Source organism: Coffea eugenioides, chromosome 7 (assembly GCF_003713205.1).
Source record: "Coffea eugenioides isolate CCC68of chromosome 7, Ceug_1.0, whole genome shotgun sequence".
NCBI classification, from domain to species: domain Eukaryota; kingdom Viridiplantae; phylum Streptophyta; class Magnoliopsida; order Gentianales; family Rubiaceae; genus Coffea; species Coffea eugenioides.
Genome location: NC_040041.1, coordinates 7,533,451 through 7,549,766, shown reverse-complemented (window position 1 = coordinate 7,549,766; position 16,316 = coordinate 7,533,451). Strand labels below are relative to the sequence as shown.

At 35.5% G+C, this 16,316-nt stretch overlaps 2 protein-coding genes across 3 annotated transcripts; one reads left to right on the top strand and one right to left on the bottom strand.

The window, feature by feature from the left end:
- Positions 1–2,646: 2,646 nt before the first annotated feature.
- Positions 2,647–5,951, bottom strand: LOC113778746 (cysteine synthase 2). 2 transcript variants are annotated; one of them, XM_027324235.1, is made up of 6 exons: positions 5,687–5,951; positions 5,512–5,586; positions 4,500–4,643; positions 3,692–4,081; positions 3,380–3,615; positions 2,647–3,044 (listed from the first exon to the last, which is right to left on the bottom strand). In XM_027324235.1, exons 1-6 carry the CDS (start codon positions 5,900–5,902, stop codon positions 2,822–2,824), a joined length of 1,284 nt encoding a protein of 427 aa, XP_027180036.1. In that variant the 5' UTR covers positions 5,903–5,951; the 3' UTR covers positions 2,647–2,821. The 2 variants fall into 2 exon arrangements, with proteins under 2 accessions (XP_027180036.1, XP_027180038.1); XM_027324237.1 differs by lacking the exon at positions 5,512–5,586.
- A 7,147-nt stretch (positions 5,952–13,098) lies between these two features.
- On the top strand, positions 13,099–14,527 carry LOC113777745. The gene is made up of 5 exons (XM_027322933.1): positions 13,099–13,436; positions 13,536–13,610; positions 13,726–13,808; positions 13,924–14,126; positions 14,282–14,527. Exons 1-5 carry the CDS (start codon positions 13,261–13,263, stop codon positions 14,387–14,389), a joined length of 645 nt encoding a protein of 214 aa, XP_027178734.1. The 5' UTR covers positions 13,099–13,260; the 3' UTR covers positions 14,390–14,527.
- Positions 14,528–16,316: the final 1,789 nt, after the last annotated feature.

Below are 16,316 nucleotides of genomic sequence, written 5' to 3'. Positions count from 1 at the left end.
AATGCAACGTGTGAAAATTTCCACAGATGGCTACCTGTAATATCTAAATTAATTTGAGTAGATTGGAACTTTCACCATGCTGAGGAGCTCAATCTTTTCATATACCAAAAAAAAAAAAAATTTGTCTTCACAATTTTGGCAAAGTATCAAGAACTCAATTATTTCAATGCTGATCACATCAGCAACCATAAATGCAGTTGCCAGCATAAATAGATTATACTATCATCATCTTTAACCAACCAGGCAACCACTTCATTTTTCATATATTTCTATTGGTTCTAAATGTACACACTTGTTCCTTTGCTCTTATTTGTTTTTTCCACATGCTTTGCTGTCCACACTCCACTAGATCATAGGAACTCCATTATTGATCCCTTGCTCAAGTGGCTATCAAATTAGTGTAGAACATTATGAAATCTCCTCATTGTATGACGAATCTGAGGGCATCTAAATTGAAAAGGTCCATTGCGGTAGAATGGTTAAATAGAGCATTGTCATTCTTGGCAATTTCAATCATTCTTAACCCCTTTCAAAAAGTGGACTGTGGACCAATTCTTCTTGCCTTTCTTTTCTTTTCAATTTTTGGGTCGGCGGTGGGGTGGTTGTGCTTGGGATTAGCTATGTCAATTGCCAAGGTCTGAGTTGGATCCTTTGCTCGAGATCTAAATTCATTAAATTTAATTAAATCAAGATCTTTATGGGTTTAAAAAAATAAATCAAAACCCAGACTCGATTTCTATTAGGTATCCATTGTATTTTTCTAAATACACTAAAGTAAAAATATATAGATTTCAAAAAATATATAAACACCATCCAATTTTTATTTTCAAATAATAAAATTAATATTTGAGAAGTTGAATGCAATATTATGAATTCAAAAAAAAAACTATTATTGATTGCTTCTATTTACTTTTAAAACTTCAATTATATTTATGTCCAATCTTTCATTTATTTGTCTTTACTTTTTCTTCTTTTTCTGAAAAAGTTTGTACTAACTACGATAACAACTAGAATTAGCTTGAAAAAAGAAAGCAATCATGAAATCTTTCTGTATTCGATCCAATGACCATAAAAATATTAGAATATTTTTATAAATTTACTAATATATATATATAATTTAATTATGTGTACATGGGTATGGATAGACTCTGGTATGAGTTTGGATTTGGATATGAATTATAGAAAATCAGACCCTATCCAAACCCACAACTCTTTTACAGGGTGGGATCTAGTTTTGAGAAATGAAATCCAACCCTACCTAAAGTACATTGGATCTAGGTTGGATCTGGATAAGATCCAATCCATTGACATGTCTACTTGGGATGATGAATGCAAAAAAATTCTTCTCTCCACTAATTCTCATGATTTATGAATTTCAAATTTTTCTTGTGAAGATAATAACTTTAGCTCATGCACTGCTATATTTCATTATGCACTTCTTGGTGTATGTAATTTAGCCCTAAAAGGGTTGGATCATTTGAGGCCTTCATTAATCTTCTCAATTTCACATGTTTAAATGATAAAATTATAATTTATCCAATATGTTGGTATTACTACTTACAGATTACATCTCAACCACATTATTAACCTTCTAATTTCAATTTTTTTTAACAAGATTACAACAAAGCCACCATGTCGTGGGGTCAGATTTACAACTAAATATTGACACATGATGTATTTGATGGTCATTAAAATAGAAGGTGCTGTTAAAGACAGTGATTAATCAATAAAGAAAATTAATCAATGAAAGATGGTCAGAAGTGTCTCCAAGGGCCAAATACAACATGTTGTGAAAATTAAATATAAAATGAGAAATTGATTCAAGAAGGGCTCAATTTAGAAGCTAAAACGAAACTGAGAGTATAGTTTCAAAGTTTTTCTGATCGGTGGACAATACATTCTGGTTAACAGGATCCTCAGGCCTTAATTTTTTGTAAAACTGAAGTCAAATAAAAAAAAAGTATCCAAAATGGGAAAGAGATAGTAAATATAAACTGGAAACTGCTACCATGCGTTTATGACATATAGATATCGTATTCCTCTATCAATTAATTATATAGGAAGGTTGCTTATTCTCTTTTATTTTATTTTATTTCCCTTTTTTTTTTTGTCGAAGAAGAAAGTTTATTCGTATGTTTGATAGATGGCACGAACGCAAGCATTTCTAGCATCAATAAGCCCTCATAACATGAGCTAAGTTGAGCTTTCATATTAACCTTTGGACACTTCTCTTTTTCTGGGGAAAAAGGCCTCTTATGGGATGAGAAAAAGCTGACTGAAAATGTCAAGTCTCATTTCCTTCTCACAAAGATTCTGAGTTACTTTCTGCTGAAACTTGAACGAGTGTTTGAAAGTATACACAGCAAAGCCAATAATGCTCCCGCGAAACAGGAATAATGATCTACAAATAATATTCTTTTAATTGCATTTTCTCTTCTCCGGAAAATCCAAAAAGAATCCTAATCCCATTTACATCTTCATGGACGTACAAAAAGGCTCATTTCTCAGTATATTGCTTAAAACAAAGTCAGTCTTGGAGACATTTTTTTTAGCAATATATTGAGAAATTAGCCATACAAAAATGTCTCGGGTGTCCCTCCTCCCCTCCTCTCTCTCTCTCTCCCCCCCCCCAAGCGCCACCGCGGGAGGAAAAAAAAACCTCAAAACCAAAACCTCCACCTCAAAACTACTTTGATCACAAAGGCTGACGCTGCAGCCTATGCACTTAAGCCGTTGCTGACAAGCCTAATGTTCTCACCTTCTTTGCAGGTTAAAAAAAAAATTATACATATAAAGTAGGGATTGATGGCACTATAAAATCTTATTTGAGACCAAGAAACTCCAATCCTACAGCTGAAGGCATCAAACCATATTTAGAGAGATATCCAACATCATAAAACTTACTAAGATGCCTCATCCCACTGTCACAAAGAATTGTCACAATGGTGTGACCTGGACCAAGTGCTTGCGCCACTCTAACAGCCCCCACACAGTTCATAGCGGAAGAACTCCCGAGAAAGAGGCCGTCATTCTTCAAGAGGTACCTGATTAATAGTGATAGATCAATATTGCAGATAAGTACCATATTTTGAACACATTTCCAAAAATTTTCTGATTGCATCGTTGACAGTATAGTTCATACTTTCAGGGTTCTGTCAATATTATTGAAAGACCAATTTGACTTAAAAGTAAACCACTCTAGCCTCTGTAAGCAGGTTTTCTAGAGGAAGACAAGTAACTGAGAGAACAAACATAAAATACTCAACCAGTACTATTTTATCTTCATTATTGGCAGATAATTACAAGGGTATTTGTGATCATTGTGCAAACAAATCCTGCTGTTTAAAAAGAAAATGGCACTTGATGAAAGAGTGCGAACCTGGACATTTCAACAGCCTCCAAATCTGTGCCTCGGAAAGCCCCATCTAATTCTGCCAGTTTGAAATTTTCTGTTAATCTATTAATTCCAATTCCTTCAGTTATGGTATCAAATGGGTTTTTCAACCTCCGTCCTTCAGCCTCCTCTCTTGTGTACATTACTCCTCTGGTCACCTTATTGAACAAACCAGAACCAGGCGGATCTATGAGAAAACACCTGACATTGGCATTCTTCTCCTGTTAAATGCACGAACATCAGATCATGGCCACTGCAGGACTTAATTAAAACTACAGGATTTCAGGAGGAATTAACCTTGAGAAAGCGTGAGACACCAGCTACAGTCCCTCCTGTGCCAGCAGCTGCAATAAAAGCATCCAATTTGCCACCTGTCTGATCCCATATCTCAGGCCCAGTACCTTCATAGTGAGCCCTGAAATTAGCAAGGTTCTCAAATTGATCTGCAAAAAAGCCACCTTTGCAGTCACTGTAGAATATTGGGTCTTGCTTTCCTGAATCTGATGTGTAGCCATTGATCTGTTTGACATCTAGATATTCATTTTGGTTGCCTTTCCCATGCTTTAATGCTACTTGATTTGCTTCCAATGCCCTCCTCCTAGCAATATTGACAAAGTGGTCCTTGTGTGTAATTGACACTGGTCTAACCCTTTCAACTGTAGCACCCAAGGCCTCCAATATCTGAGACTGAATATAGAGCAACAAAGTTAAAACCAGTACAATTTAATTCAGTATGCACTGACACCATACTTGCAACGTAATAATTGAAATGTAATCAACCATTCCAAATTTGGTTGAACAAATAACTTTCAACGCCTTTATTGCTGCGATATATACACGTTCTCCAGCAGACACTGAGCATTCAGTTCTCCAACTTTTGGGGATTAATGCCCAGCAGACAGACAATGCAAGAATGGCCTAATTGACTCGAATTTCCAATAGAATATTAAGGAACTGATCAACAGTCTGTAATTCTGGACCAGTAGTATTACTCAAATCAGCTAATTGACCTTGCATGTAGAATCCTACCCCAGCTGAGCTGATTCATAACCATTTGCAATAATAAACTAGCAAAGTTCAGTGCCAAATTGCCATATGCATTTACCTTCTCAATGGCAGCGTCATCAGGGATGACTACGTGGCATTTGCATCCAAAAGCAGGAGCTACTGTTGCAAGACTAATAGCTGTGCTTCCAGCACTTCCTTCTGTAATTATGCCACCTTGAGCTAGTGCTCCAGATTCCAAGGCCTGCTGGGTGTAACATACCAATAAGTTAAAGAGTATGGCATTTTTCCAGCATACAATATCAGTATTGCCATGGAATCATGGATTAGGCCAATGATATCAGAAGGCAGATAATGACAAGAAAGGTCAAGCATAGGAAAAAGGAACATTGCAACTATGGCAAAAAGAGTCTCGGAACAAATCATAGACAACTTCGAGCATATGAACAAGAAAGTATCAAAACATATTGCAAACAACGTAAACTAGTCCCTCAGTGTACCACCATGTGAATGGTAACAAATATTCTGACTACTTAGATCTGGTTCTTGGACATGGGGAGAACAATTTAACAAACGTATTAACACACCTACATGGAGGAAAAATGGGGATTCAGAAGGGAAAAAACAGGGGAAATTATTGCAAAGGAATGCTCGGATAACACAAGTCATTGGTTTAATATTTTGGGAAACGCAGAAAGAAGGAGCAAAAAATGGCTACTAGTATGACCAATTGTGGATATATCAGATGAGTTGGCAAAAAATGAAAAAGGAAAAAACTTCCGACTAACTAATCTTTCACTTCCAAAGACAAATTTTGCGCCACATTTTTTAGCTGGTCTACCGCCAAATATAGAGCTTTGATATCAAAACAGTTAGAAAACTTATCACTACCCCAGCTCAAGAAACTCATGCTCAAACATGTTAGCTCAATAAAACCATCTTATCACACAAAAACTCAAGTTAGTTCAATATTTCAAACAAGGTATCCCAAACTCAGAGAGCACAAATTTCTGTAATAAAGGATCCAAACTTCAAAACTTTCGAAGTAAAGTCAGAATACTTTAACACCCTTCAATTAAAAGCAGCAAATTTAAGAAAAACAATTAAGTCACCTCTTCAATAATCTTCACTGCCACCCTATCCTTAACACTCCCTCCAGGATTCAAGAATTCAGCTTTGCCTAAAATCTAGCATAGTAAACAAATCCAATAATTGTCAATCAATTCAAGCAAATAATAAGCTGAATATAACTATGGAAAATAATATGCTTGTTGAGAAAAAGATTACCTCACAGCCAGTGGCATCAGAAAGGCTATTGATTCTGATCAAAGGGGTGTTGCCAATAGCGGCCACCAGCCCATTTCTAGCTTTTTTAACTGAAAGGGTTTTGGGGGTTTTCTTGGATGAAGCCTTTGATCGAGTCTTTTTGCAGAGGAGGTACGAGAGAAGCGCTATGGAGAGCGCAGTCGCAATAGCGCTAGTTGTTCTCAGCGGCGGCGCCATGGCCACCGGGAAGCGTTAGCTCCAAAATACGAACCGGGTCGAGTCTATTTTCGTTTGAACCCGAAAGTAGAAGAGGATGGCGTGGAATTGCAAATTGATGGTCAAAGTGTAGAAGCCCATTGGACATCATTACTGGGCTGATTAATTAGTTGTTCTACAGACCCTTGTCAATTTCTATTTTCTAAGTTTTATGGGCCACAAGCTTTGCCACAAGTTCTTTCCTTTTAATTAAGTCTTGCCACAACTATAAAATGTTAATTAACCTCTGTAGTGCAATGATACCCAATTCCAATCTTGGTTATCAACTTGGTATATATATGATTCTTACAAAATTGAAAGATATCTAAAATGTTTAGAGGAAAAAACCTGGGGAGCCCTTAAACTATTATCGTTATCAACTTTTGGCCCCTCATCTAAAATTTGTTTCCGATTGATCCTTAAACAATTAAAAATGCATACTTTGAAGACTTCCGATGACTTTGAACACAAATCTGACCGGAATCAAAGGGCATTTTTGTCTATTCATGTTTTGCAGATTTGTGCTTAAATTCATTGAAAATTGCAGAAGAATCAGGGATGGAAGACAGCTTCCTTTTGGAAGGATAAATGGCTCGAAAATGCTCCTTTGGCTTCCTGTGTGGTCCATCCTTTGGATCAAGCGGAACTGGGGAAAAGCATTCACGACTACTGGCTTCAGACCAATGACTGGGACTGGGGGGTGCTACGGCAATATTTGCCGGATGCAATCCTGTCGAAGCTTAGCGGCATTTTGGCCTTAGGCCACAGCGAAACTCAAGACAAACTTCTGTGGAAGCACTCGTCTAAAGGGGAGTTTTCCATTAACTCAGTCTACTCTCAGCTTCTGCAAGGAGCGGGGTTTGCTGTGGACAAAGGTTGGAAAGCATTTTGGAGATTCAAAGGACCAACACGTGCCTCCTTTACCCTGTGGCTGGTGCGGCATAACCGCCTCAAGACGGATGGTTTGCTGTTCACGCGCAATGTGCATAAGGATGGGGTTTGTGTAGTGATAAGTTTGATAGTGTGCTCATCATCTTGCCGGTCAGACTCACTGTAGACACCAAATTTTTGTCAATTTTTAATATTTTCTCTAGATTTTTCTATTTAATGAATTATTTATTTTCTAGTATTTTAATGTGCATTTTTCTCATTTTTGCAGGTTTGTTTTTTTTTTAAAAAAAAGGGAAAAAAATAAAAAAAAAACAAACAACAAAAAAGAAAATAAAAAAAAATCATCATAATCATTTTCTCTACCAAAACCCCTATTAACCCATTCCATACTCAATTGCCATGCACCTTTCTTTTCATTGGCAGAAGTCATCATTTCGGAAGATTCAGCACACACGCTCCATTTTTTTGGCTACAAGTCTCTCTCGGCTCTACCCCAGGGGACTGGACAGACAAGCAAAAACAAGACCAACACTCCAATTTTTCCTCCAGAAAAAAAATCCCTCTCGGCTCACTTGGGCAGAGGAGAGAAACACAAAAAAAAAGAAGCAAGGCACTCTTCCTCTTCCCAACTCCCTCTCGGTTTTTTTTTCTTTCTTGTTTGCTCCCAACAGACAAAGTCACAACAAGAAGCACTCTCCTCTCCCCAACATACTCACAGGCATCAGAAAAACTTCAGCCAAGGCAATTCCACTTTCATTGAGGTATTTTCCAGTTTTTTTTTTTAAGCATATTAGATACATTTTGATTTTAATTTATCTTGCTTTTGCTGGTTTTTATTGTTGTTGTTGTATTGCTGAAATTTGGGAAATAGCATGAACTAGATTGAGGAAAAGGAAATGTTTTTTATGCATGCATGTTAACCGTTTGAAAAAATACCAAAATGAAAAAGAAAGAATCTTAGGGGACTGTTTTGATTTATTTTAGTCCTTTTATGTTGTTTTCTTGTCAAAATAAAATCATATTTGTATTGTAGGAGTTGTAAGAGTGTTGTAGTATAATTTTCATGATTTTTGATGAAAGATATGGTGTTTTGAAAAAATCAAAACTGGACTGATTTCTTGTCATTTTGGCCACTTTAGGGTCAATTTTTGTTAAAACTAAGTCCAGAATTGGAATCTACGCGAAAAATGGAGTGGGAAAGTGTATTTTGAGAAATTTTGACGACTGGAAAGTCGCCGGCGACCGCCGCCGGCGGCCACCATGGCCGCCAACTGAAGTAAGCTTCGGATGGCCAGAGGAGGAGAAGAAACGAAGGAAGAAGAAAGAAAGAAAAGAAAGAGAAGAAGAAAAAGAGAAGAAAGGAAAGAAAAGAAAGAAAAAGGGTTGGGCTAATTTTTATTAATTTTGGTGGGCTTGTTTCTGATTTTCGAATGGGCTAGAAGGTCAGAGCCCATGTATTTTTGGTTGGGTTTGAGTGATAGAAGACGGGCTGGCCTGTGTGTTTTGGCTTGGACTTTCGGCTGGGCTTAGGTAGCATCCGGCCCAAATAAATAAAAATGATGGCCCGATGGCCTTTTTCTTCCATATCAGAAACCGAAATTTGCACTTTAATCTCTGATCTTTGGAGTAGTTTCACTGTGGCCCATAACATTTTAAATTCCTTTCAACTCGGTCCTTAAATTAATTTCACTTTGGTCCCTGAATTTTATCTTTTATTTAATTTTGACTCTTAACTTTGGAAAAATATGATTTTTGTCCTCAAAAGTTTTTCAATTTTTGCAATTCAGTCCCTGATGAATTTTGACTCTCTTTATTATGATTGCTTCTTTTCTTTAATAGCTAATTATGTTACTTTTGAACATATTCAACTTGTAATTTTTAGATGTTTTAAATTTCTTTATGTTTGACATATTAGCGTGAGCTTAGTACTTTTATTATTATTGTTTTTTCAATTAAATTGGTGCCATGATTCTTTTGTTCATTGTGAGTATAAATAGGACAATTTGACTCCATTTAGTCACCACTTCAAACGGGAGGTACCCCTATTTTTATTATTTCAATGTCAATTACGTGCTCTTATGTGTTCCTATGTGTTTATATTTTTATATGCTTTATTTATTTGATTTAAATATTCATTCAAATTTTCTTATATATGTTTTAGTTAATTTTTACAATGATTCAAGAGGCATTTAAATACCTCAAAAATGTAATAGATAGGATAATTAGATTTGTTTTATTATATTTTTCCCTTCTAGATTGTAGTTAGGCGCTCCCCGATGTAATAGATAGGTTGCGTGTTTATGTGGCTTATGTGTTATGTGTTTTATCCGCTTTTCTTAGGATTTTGGCATCTAGATATTATGTTTACGTGTTATGTGCTACGTGCTCTTATGTGTTTATTTGTTTTAATTTATGTTTTATTTGTTTCACTATGAATTGTTAATGCATGACGTCACCACACTAGTCCAACGCTAGTTGTGGCTTCTCCCTCCGTTTACTTGCTAGTCCAATGCTAGTAAGGATTTTTAGAGATGGGCTAGTCCAACGCTAGACCCTTTTAGGTCGTCTTGCGCTAGATTCATCTTTGTGTGCTATTCACTACATTTTCATGCATATTTTCATTTTTAGGATCTTTTCTCATTTGTATGATATTCCCTATTATATTATCTCCTACCCTCTATAGGTGCTAATCATGTCATTTAGAATTGCATTTCATTTAAATTAGTTCATTTGCTTGTTCATATTAGGAGAATTATTTTTCAAACATGGGAAATGGGTGATTATAACTTTTTAGTTTAAATACCCTATTAATCCATGTATAAGAAAATTATGTCACGAGTTTTTACCTCCCGTACCCTTTATGTTGCATTCCCTTTTTCTTTGATCACTTATATATATGTACATAATTTCTTTTCTTTACTTTAAATTCATCATTTGCATACTCGTGACACCTTCAAGGAATTATTTTGGCCTTCGCAATTAATGCGATTGGTTCAATTAAACCCTTGAATGAACATTTTGTCCCTTTCAATATTTTTAAATTTAGATTTGCATCCATGTAGGAAACATCCAAATATGATAAAATTAAGGGTTAGATTAGGAAAATTTTGACTAAACCTCGCAACTAGCTTAGACTAGGTCGAAAGGGTGCCTTAGGTTTGAGTTGATCGAACTTTTGCCTTCCCTTTCTTCAATCGTGACTCCCGAATTCATTTTCTCTTGTTTTCAAAGACCTGGAGTTGTCAAAAAGGGTTTTATTTTATTTTACTTTATTTTTGGGTGACTTGGTACACCAAAACTCAATACCAAGTGGCGACTCCTATTTTTTTTAAAAACCCTTTTAGACTAAATTTTGGACCCAAATTGTCGCATTTTTTTAAGTCCCATTCTAGGTCCTTTTCATTTATTTTAAAATAAAATCACATTTCTTGTAAACACATATTTGTAAATACCTATTTTTATTCTTATTTTCCATCACGAAAAATGGGGCGCGACACTCATCAACCCACATCTTCCCTTTGCTTTGGCTTCCTCCTCCTGCAGCGCTGCAACTCGCCATGGTGCTGTAATAGCTGCCACTTCCCGTTGAACTTCCACCCCCACCTGAATAGCTACTTTCCTGGACTTGCACTCGTGCTGCTGCTGCTGATGGCTGCTGTAGTTTTGGATGGTTTCTTTTCATCTTCAGTTCTCCTTTAATTCCGGTCAGATTTGTGCTTAAAGTCATCGGAAGTCCTCAAAGTATGCATTTTTAATTGTTTAAGGATCAATCGGAAACAAATTTTAGATGAGGGGCCAAAAGTTGACAACGGCAATAGTTTAAGGGCTCCCCAGATTTTTTCCTCAAATATTTATATATTCTACCTTTATTATTAGTTACCTTTTTTTTTACCTCCCTATATCCTTTCTATCCACTACTGCCAAGCTAGGACTCGAATTTTAAATCTGACAGTGAATAAAGCTCTATTGGATCAACTTCAGTGGTTTATTAGTAGTTACTTATTATGTGTTATTAGTAAAAAAATTCACTGCTGAGGATCTGTTTGGTTGGAAATAAAATATTTTCCTTGGGAAAAAATTTTCCGTGGAAGTAATTTTCCATAAAAATCATTTCCTTTTCATCATTTTCAGGTGTTTGGTTAGCTTATTGAAAATATTTTCTTACTTCATTTTTCTGGTGTTTGTTTAACTTTTGAAATATTTTCACTTTTATATCTATCTTTACTTTCTACACATTATAACTACATACTTCTTCCCATGCAAAATAAGAAAATTTATCTCATTGTTTAACTTTAAAAAATCTTGGAGAAATGTATATATGAATAAAAAATATCTCCTTAAGCAATAAACAAATTGCTGGCCATTTAGTGTCAAATATCAATTACATGCAATGCTTATTGTGACATATATCTTGCACTTCCACTGCTGAAAGTTTCTCTAGAAAAGAATGTCCCTATTATACATAATTAATTACTAGCATAGGATGAGCAGAGATGAGTTTTTTTTTTATTTTGAATATACTAGGGGGAGGGTTTGGTGGTACGGGGGAGGGAGTGTAATGAAGAGGTCTTGGGTTCGAATCCTCCTGCTTACACTAAAAAAAAAAGAAGAACATACTACAAGATGTTTTCAGTAAGTTTGGAACATACTACAGGCGGGATGCATGCATTTCGGAAAACAACTTCAATAAGTTTGGAAGGGAAGTTGTTTTCCATAAGATGGGTGAAAATATTTTACATAGGAAAATGTTTTCAGTAACTTTTATGCAACCAAACACGGGAAATTAGGAAAATATTTTCCTGGAAAACATTTTCACCCGAAACAAACGGACCCTGAATTTTTCATAGTTTGAATGGTATATCGCCACTTTTTATTACTTTACGTACTAATGTAGTACCATTTTAAATTGGTTTACACTTTCAATGATGCACCTGCAATTCATTGCAAACAATTTGAGGCTATGTGTTATTTAAAGCGTTTTACAATTTTCTGTATAGTATGATTTACTAAATGGACGCTAAAAGAATATTGTTTCGTATAAGAGTCAAGAGTTCTTTACATTAAAGGTCTAAACTTGTACTCTTGGTAAATTACCCTAGAGTTCAAACAAGCTTCTTTTAGGAATTTTCCTTTTTTTGCAGTAACGTCTTATTTTATACGTGATAAAATTTTTATCATAAAATGAAAGAGTTGGGCCATTTGTTATTTTGTTTCTTTTGAATGTGAACCGTGTTTGTTTTTGGAAGATTGAAGAAGTGGAGAAATACTAGAATAAATCTATTTGTTTTCCTTTGAGGGGGAAAAAAGGGGTTTGAGATAGTGTACAACTAATAAAATTGAGTGTCAATATTGTCTCCGTTTAAATGTTCTTGCTATCAACATTTTCTTTTTTTTGATAGAATTAACCGCATATCATTCTTGAGTTTTCGTTGAAATGTGAAATGAATAGTGAAAACACCTTCTTGGTGTCCAAAAAACTTGTTGATAATTTCTCAGAAAAACAAAACCGAACAGTCATTTATCTATCCAAATTGTTCTTTACTACATTATTTAAAGAATAAAGAATAATCGCAAATGGCCAATCTAAATGGTCCATTTTCCTTTCATTTTTAAAATTTTTCTGCTTTCTTTTCTTGTCTTCCGAGACAAAAGTTTTTTATGACCAAGAAATAATGTACCTCCTGCCAGCCTGGGTAGTGCCCATCTATAGTCCCTTGGAGTAATGCAGCCGCACAAGTTTTAGAACCATGTGAAAAGGTGTCTCCAAATTAGAGTGAACAAAGAGGTGGAGGTATATGGCTTCTGCCTGCCTGCAATGTCTCTTTCTTTACGTTCATGGGAGTAAATAACTCGGATCAGAATTCAGAATATGTAAAGTCCCAAAGTTGTCAAACCAAGTCTTTAAGCCTTGCATTTTCTTCAACCTGGAATTGCAATTGTATTGGGATGATGAGGTTGAAGTCGAAATTAAATCTCACCTAGAAAAGATCTTGCTAGAAATTAAGGTCATTTTGCCAATGAGACAAATTGTCAATTTCAGCTTTTGGTTGCTTCTGTGATTGGCTAGTGTTCGTAATATTCAAGCATCTGTGGGTCATGCAGGCTAAAAAAAAAAATAATTTCCCCTCTAACTCTTTTGTAGAAGAGTAGTTGAGAATTTTCTCCTTGATAATTTACACGTGATTCATGATCGATCTGAAAGAAACGTTTGTAATTATTTTGCAATATCCTCGTATGATTAAAGAATCAGTTGAGCAGTCTACTTCACTGATAATAAACACCACTCATTTGATCTAATCAGAAGAGGGAACATAAAAAGTGAGAAAGTCCTTGGCATGTCGATTTTACTTGCACCATCTAATATCCCCACCAAAAAGGCAGAAGGGTTCCACAGTTTAAGTTCTTTCCGATCCAGCTGTGTTTGATCACTCATTCTATTGTCGTCAAACATGATATCTTCTCACTCATTTTCCACCTTAAATGTTTGTGGTCACAATTCTATAACTCGTTATTTCCATATCCCAAAGTCTAGTAGTAGTTCATACTTTTTCAGCCTAAGAAAGCATTCATTTGAGCAAACAAAGCTCAAATTCTGCAATTTGAGCGCTAAATATGGAGTCAAAAGGTAAGGATCTCATCCGTTTTCTCATCAGCACATTTCAGATTCCCAATAGTAAGTTCTTTATAATACTAAGAACATCACTATTAATTGACTCTATTATAGGGTTATGTGCTCATCTAGCACTGATCATCAAGAACCCAAAGCTCCAACTCCTCAAAAATCTGATATGCCCGATTGGTACGCCACCTTTTAATTTCAGTATCATATATGGATTAATCAACCTTTAAATCAACATTTTCAGCATGAAAACAACAAGGGATCTGTTTTTCCGATGCCAATTTAATTCGTGCAGGAAAAAATGGACTGTTGGGATTGTGTTTTCCATAATTCTACCTGCAGTTGGACACAAAATGGGACCTTTAATGCTTCTCAAAAGTCAGTAAGCTTTTCTGGGCCTTGTAAAGGTTTAGTTACAGAACTACTATAATAGTACTAGAATCATTTTAATATACTGTAGATCCATTTTTATTTAGCTGGTGGATGGTTCTAGGCAAGGTGGATATGGTCATAGAAAAAGTGGACGAAGTGACAGAGGTGGTGGAAGACATAGCTGAAGCAGCAGTAGATGTTGTAGAAACAGTAGAGGAGAAGCTTCCTGAAGATTCAAAGCTCAGGGATGAGGTTCATATGATCAAGGATCTAGCTGAAAAAGCCGTTGATAAAGCAAAACAAGCTGATGAGCTTCTTGACCAGGTAACTTTTTTGGTTTGCAAGTTTGTTTTGTGGGTTCTCTAGTTTGATGTACTGCAGCTAATCATTAAACGATGCTGATATATTTAACGAAATCTCAGAAAATGAAAATTCAACAAGAAATCTGATGAAGATGATGATTCTCGAAAATTTTGCAGATAAAGGATGTTGAGGATAAATTTATGGAATCGCTTAATGGACCTGAACGCAATGAAGCAGAAAAAGAACCAAGCAACAAAGACGTGGATCGGTCCGTCAAGGCATAATTGTGCAAAGTTGGCTTCACTTAATGTCGTTTTGGTTCATTAGTCGTGTCTTCATTAGTGAGGATAAATGGTGAGTATTTTGTGTTCTAGATTTTTGATGGAATATATAGATTTGTAACTTCGGTTTAAAATACTCAATCTAATTGTAACTAAATAATACAGGAAAGAGTTAAAGATTTTTAAAAATAAGTTATTTAAAAAAAAAAAAGAAATTTTCGTTTTTCGACAAGAGAGGGGTAGTATTAAAAAAGCCGAAGGGGAAAGAAAATTTTTAATTTTAAGACCTTGAATTCCCGAAATCTCAACCTTAGTTCTTAGTTCGTTTGGATTTCTATTTTTAGGAACTTTTGTTTTATTACTTTTAGATTACCACAAACTTTAATAGTGGAATAGTCTACTTTGAGATATTAACTTTTTTTTATCCCTTTTTGTTTGACACACTCCTTCAACTTTTAAGAGAAAGCAGCTGCTGAAAAACCTCCAAAGAAAAAAGTTTCGAAGTGGTATTCTATTGTCCATATTGTGTGGCCATAAGTTTCACATAACCGGAAACTATCGGATTTTGAGCGTAGCCTGTTTAATTAAGGGTCTTCATTCGAGTTAAATCCAAAAATTAAATGGAATAGTTAAAATTGAACCATCGGCCTCGCAAAGCTGAAGTATCAATCATTGTCATTCTTATCCGAAGGCTATTCTATGACGGAAATCTGTATGGACTACAAGGGAAGAAAACCAATCCCTAATGTGTAGCTGATTTGACGGCCAGGCAGGGGATCGATCAAGTCCCTAATGTTTAATTAGTTGCACTAGTCTTGATTGGATGTGGACTGATTCCTTCCTTGTTCACCTGTAAATATTCATTCGGGTCTGTAAATATTCCTTCCCTGTAGCGTAAGAGTAGGTTAGATAGATAAGATTGACGTCGCTCTACGACGGACCATCATTTCATTTAATGCTGTGAACGATGACTACAAAGTGATGAAAATTCGATACAAAACCAACTGCCTAAGTTTTCGAGTCATAATAGTTTTAAGAAACAATTCTTGGAAAGTGATGTGATGGACTCCACAGATGTTGATATTACTACTAAGCATGGGTTAGGGATGCAAACGAGCCGAGTCGAGTCGAATTTTGAGCTAATCGACCCGAGTCTCGACTGAATTTTACCAAGTTCGAACTCGACGAGCCGGCAATTTTCAAGCTCGAGCTCGACTTGAATCAAGTCGAGCTGAGCTCGAACTCGAAAAAAATAAAAAATAATTATTTTATTTTTAAAAAATTAAATAAAATAATATTTTTTTTCTTAATAAATAATAAAATATTAAGGATATATACGTAATTTTACTATGAAAATAAAAAATAACAAAATATATATATAATATACGTATTTTTATTATTAAATAAAAATAAAAATTATATATATATATATATATACTCAAGCTCGCGAGCCGGATCGCGAGCTAACGAGCTTAATATTTTGAGCTCGAGTTCGAGATCGAGTTTGACTCGAGTCGGCTCGAGCTCGACTCGAGCTTGACGCGAGTTTGACGCGAGCGGCTCGATTCGTTTGCAACCCTAGCACGGGTTTGTGAGTGAGATAAAATCCATCGGTGTGGTTCATAATGCATGGCTTTATTCATTGGACTTCTTCTTGCACAAAAGAAATCGAATCAGGAGGACTGTATCTCAATGAATTCGACATGAATTCAGAAATCTATTGAGAAACTTTGCTTCCTATTGATCCAATTCCGACTTCTTTGGCCGTTGCAATCTACTCTGGCCTTTCAAAGGGTATCGACTATGGATTGGATGGGACATGTGGATGATGAATGAAGATAATTCTTGGACGAAAAAAATATTTGTTTTCTAGTAATCTTTGGACTCTCCAGTTTTAAGACTAAGGTGATCACAGTACATGGGCCGCTTT

Bases quoted from the DNA above. Each gene is read 5' to 3' on its own strand.
- LOC113778746 (XM_027324235.1), bottom strand. From the start codon at position 5,902: ATGGCGCCGCCGCTGAGAACAACTAGCGCTATTGCGACTGCGCTCTCC. The intron at 4,644-5,511 runs GTGACTTAATTG...TACACCCAGCAG, and splicing joins CAGTGAAGATTATTGAAGAG to GCCTTGGAATCTGGAGCACT. The intron at 3,616-3,691 runs GTTAATTCCTCC...TGCATTTAACAG, and splicing joins GTGTCTCACGCTTTCTCAAG to GAGAAGAATGCCAATGTCAG.
- LOC113777745 (XM_027322933.1), top strand. From the start codon at position 13,261: ATGATATCTTCTCACTCATTTTCCACCTTAAATGTTTGTGGTCACAAT. The intron at 13,437-13,535 runs GTAAGGATCTCA...ACTCTATTATAG, and splicing joins GCTAAATATGGAGTCAAAAG to GGTTATGTGCTCATCTAGCA. The intron at 13,611-13,725 runs GTACGCCACCTT...TAATTCGTGCAG, and splicing joins AAATCTGATATGCCCGATTG to GAAAAAATGGACTGTTGGGA.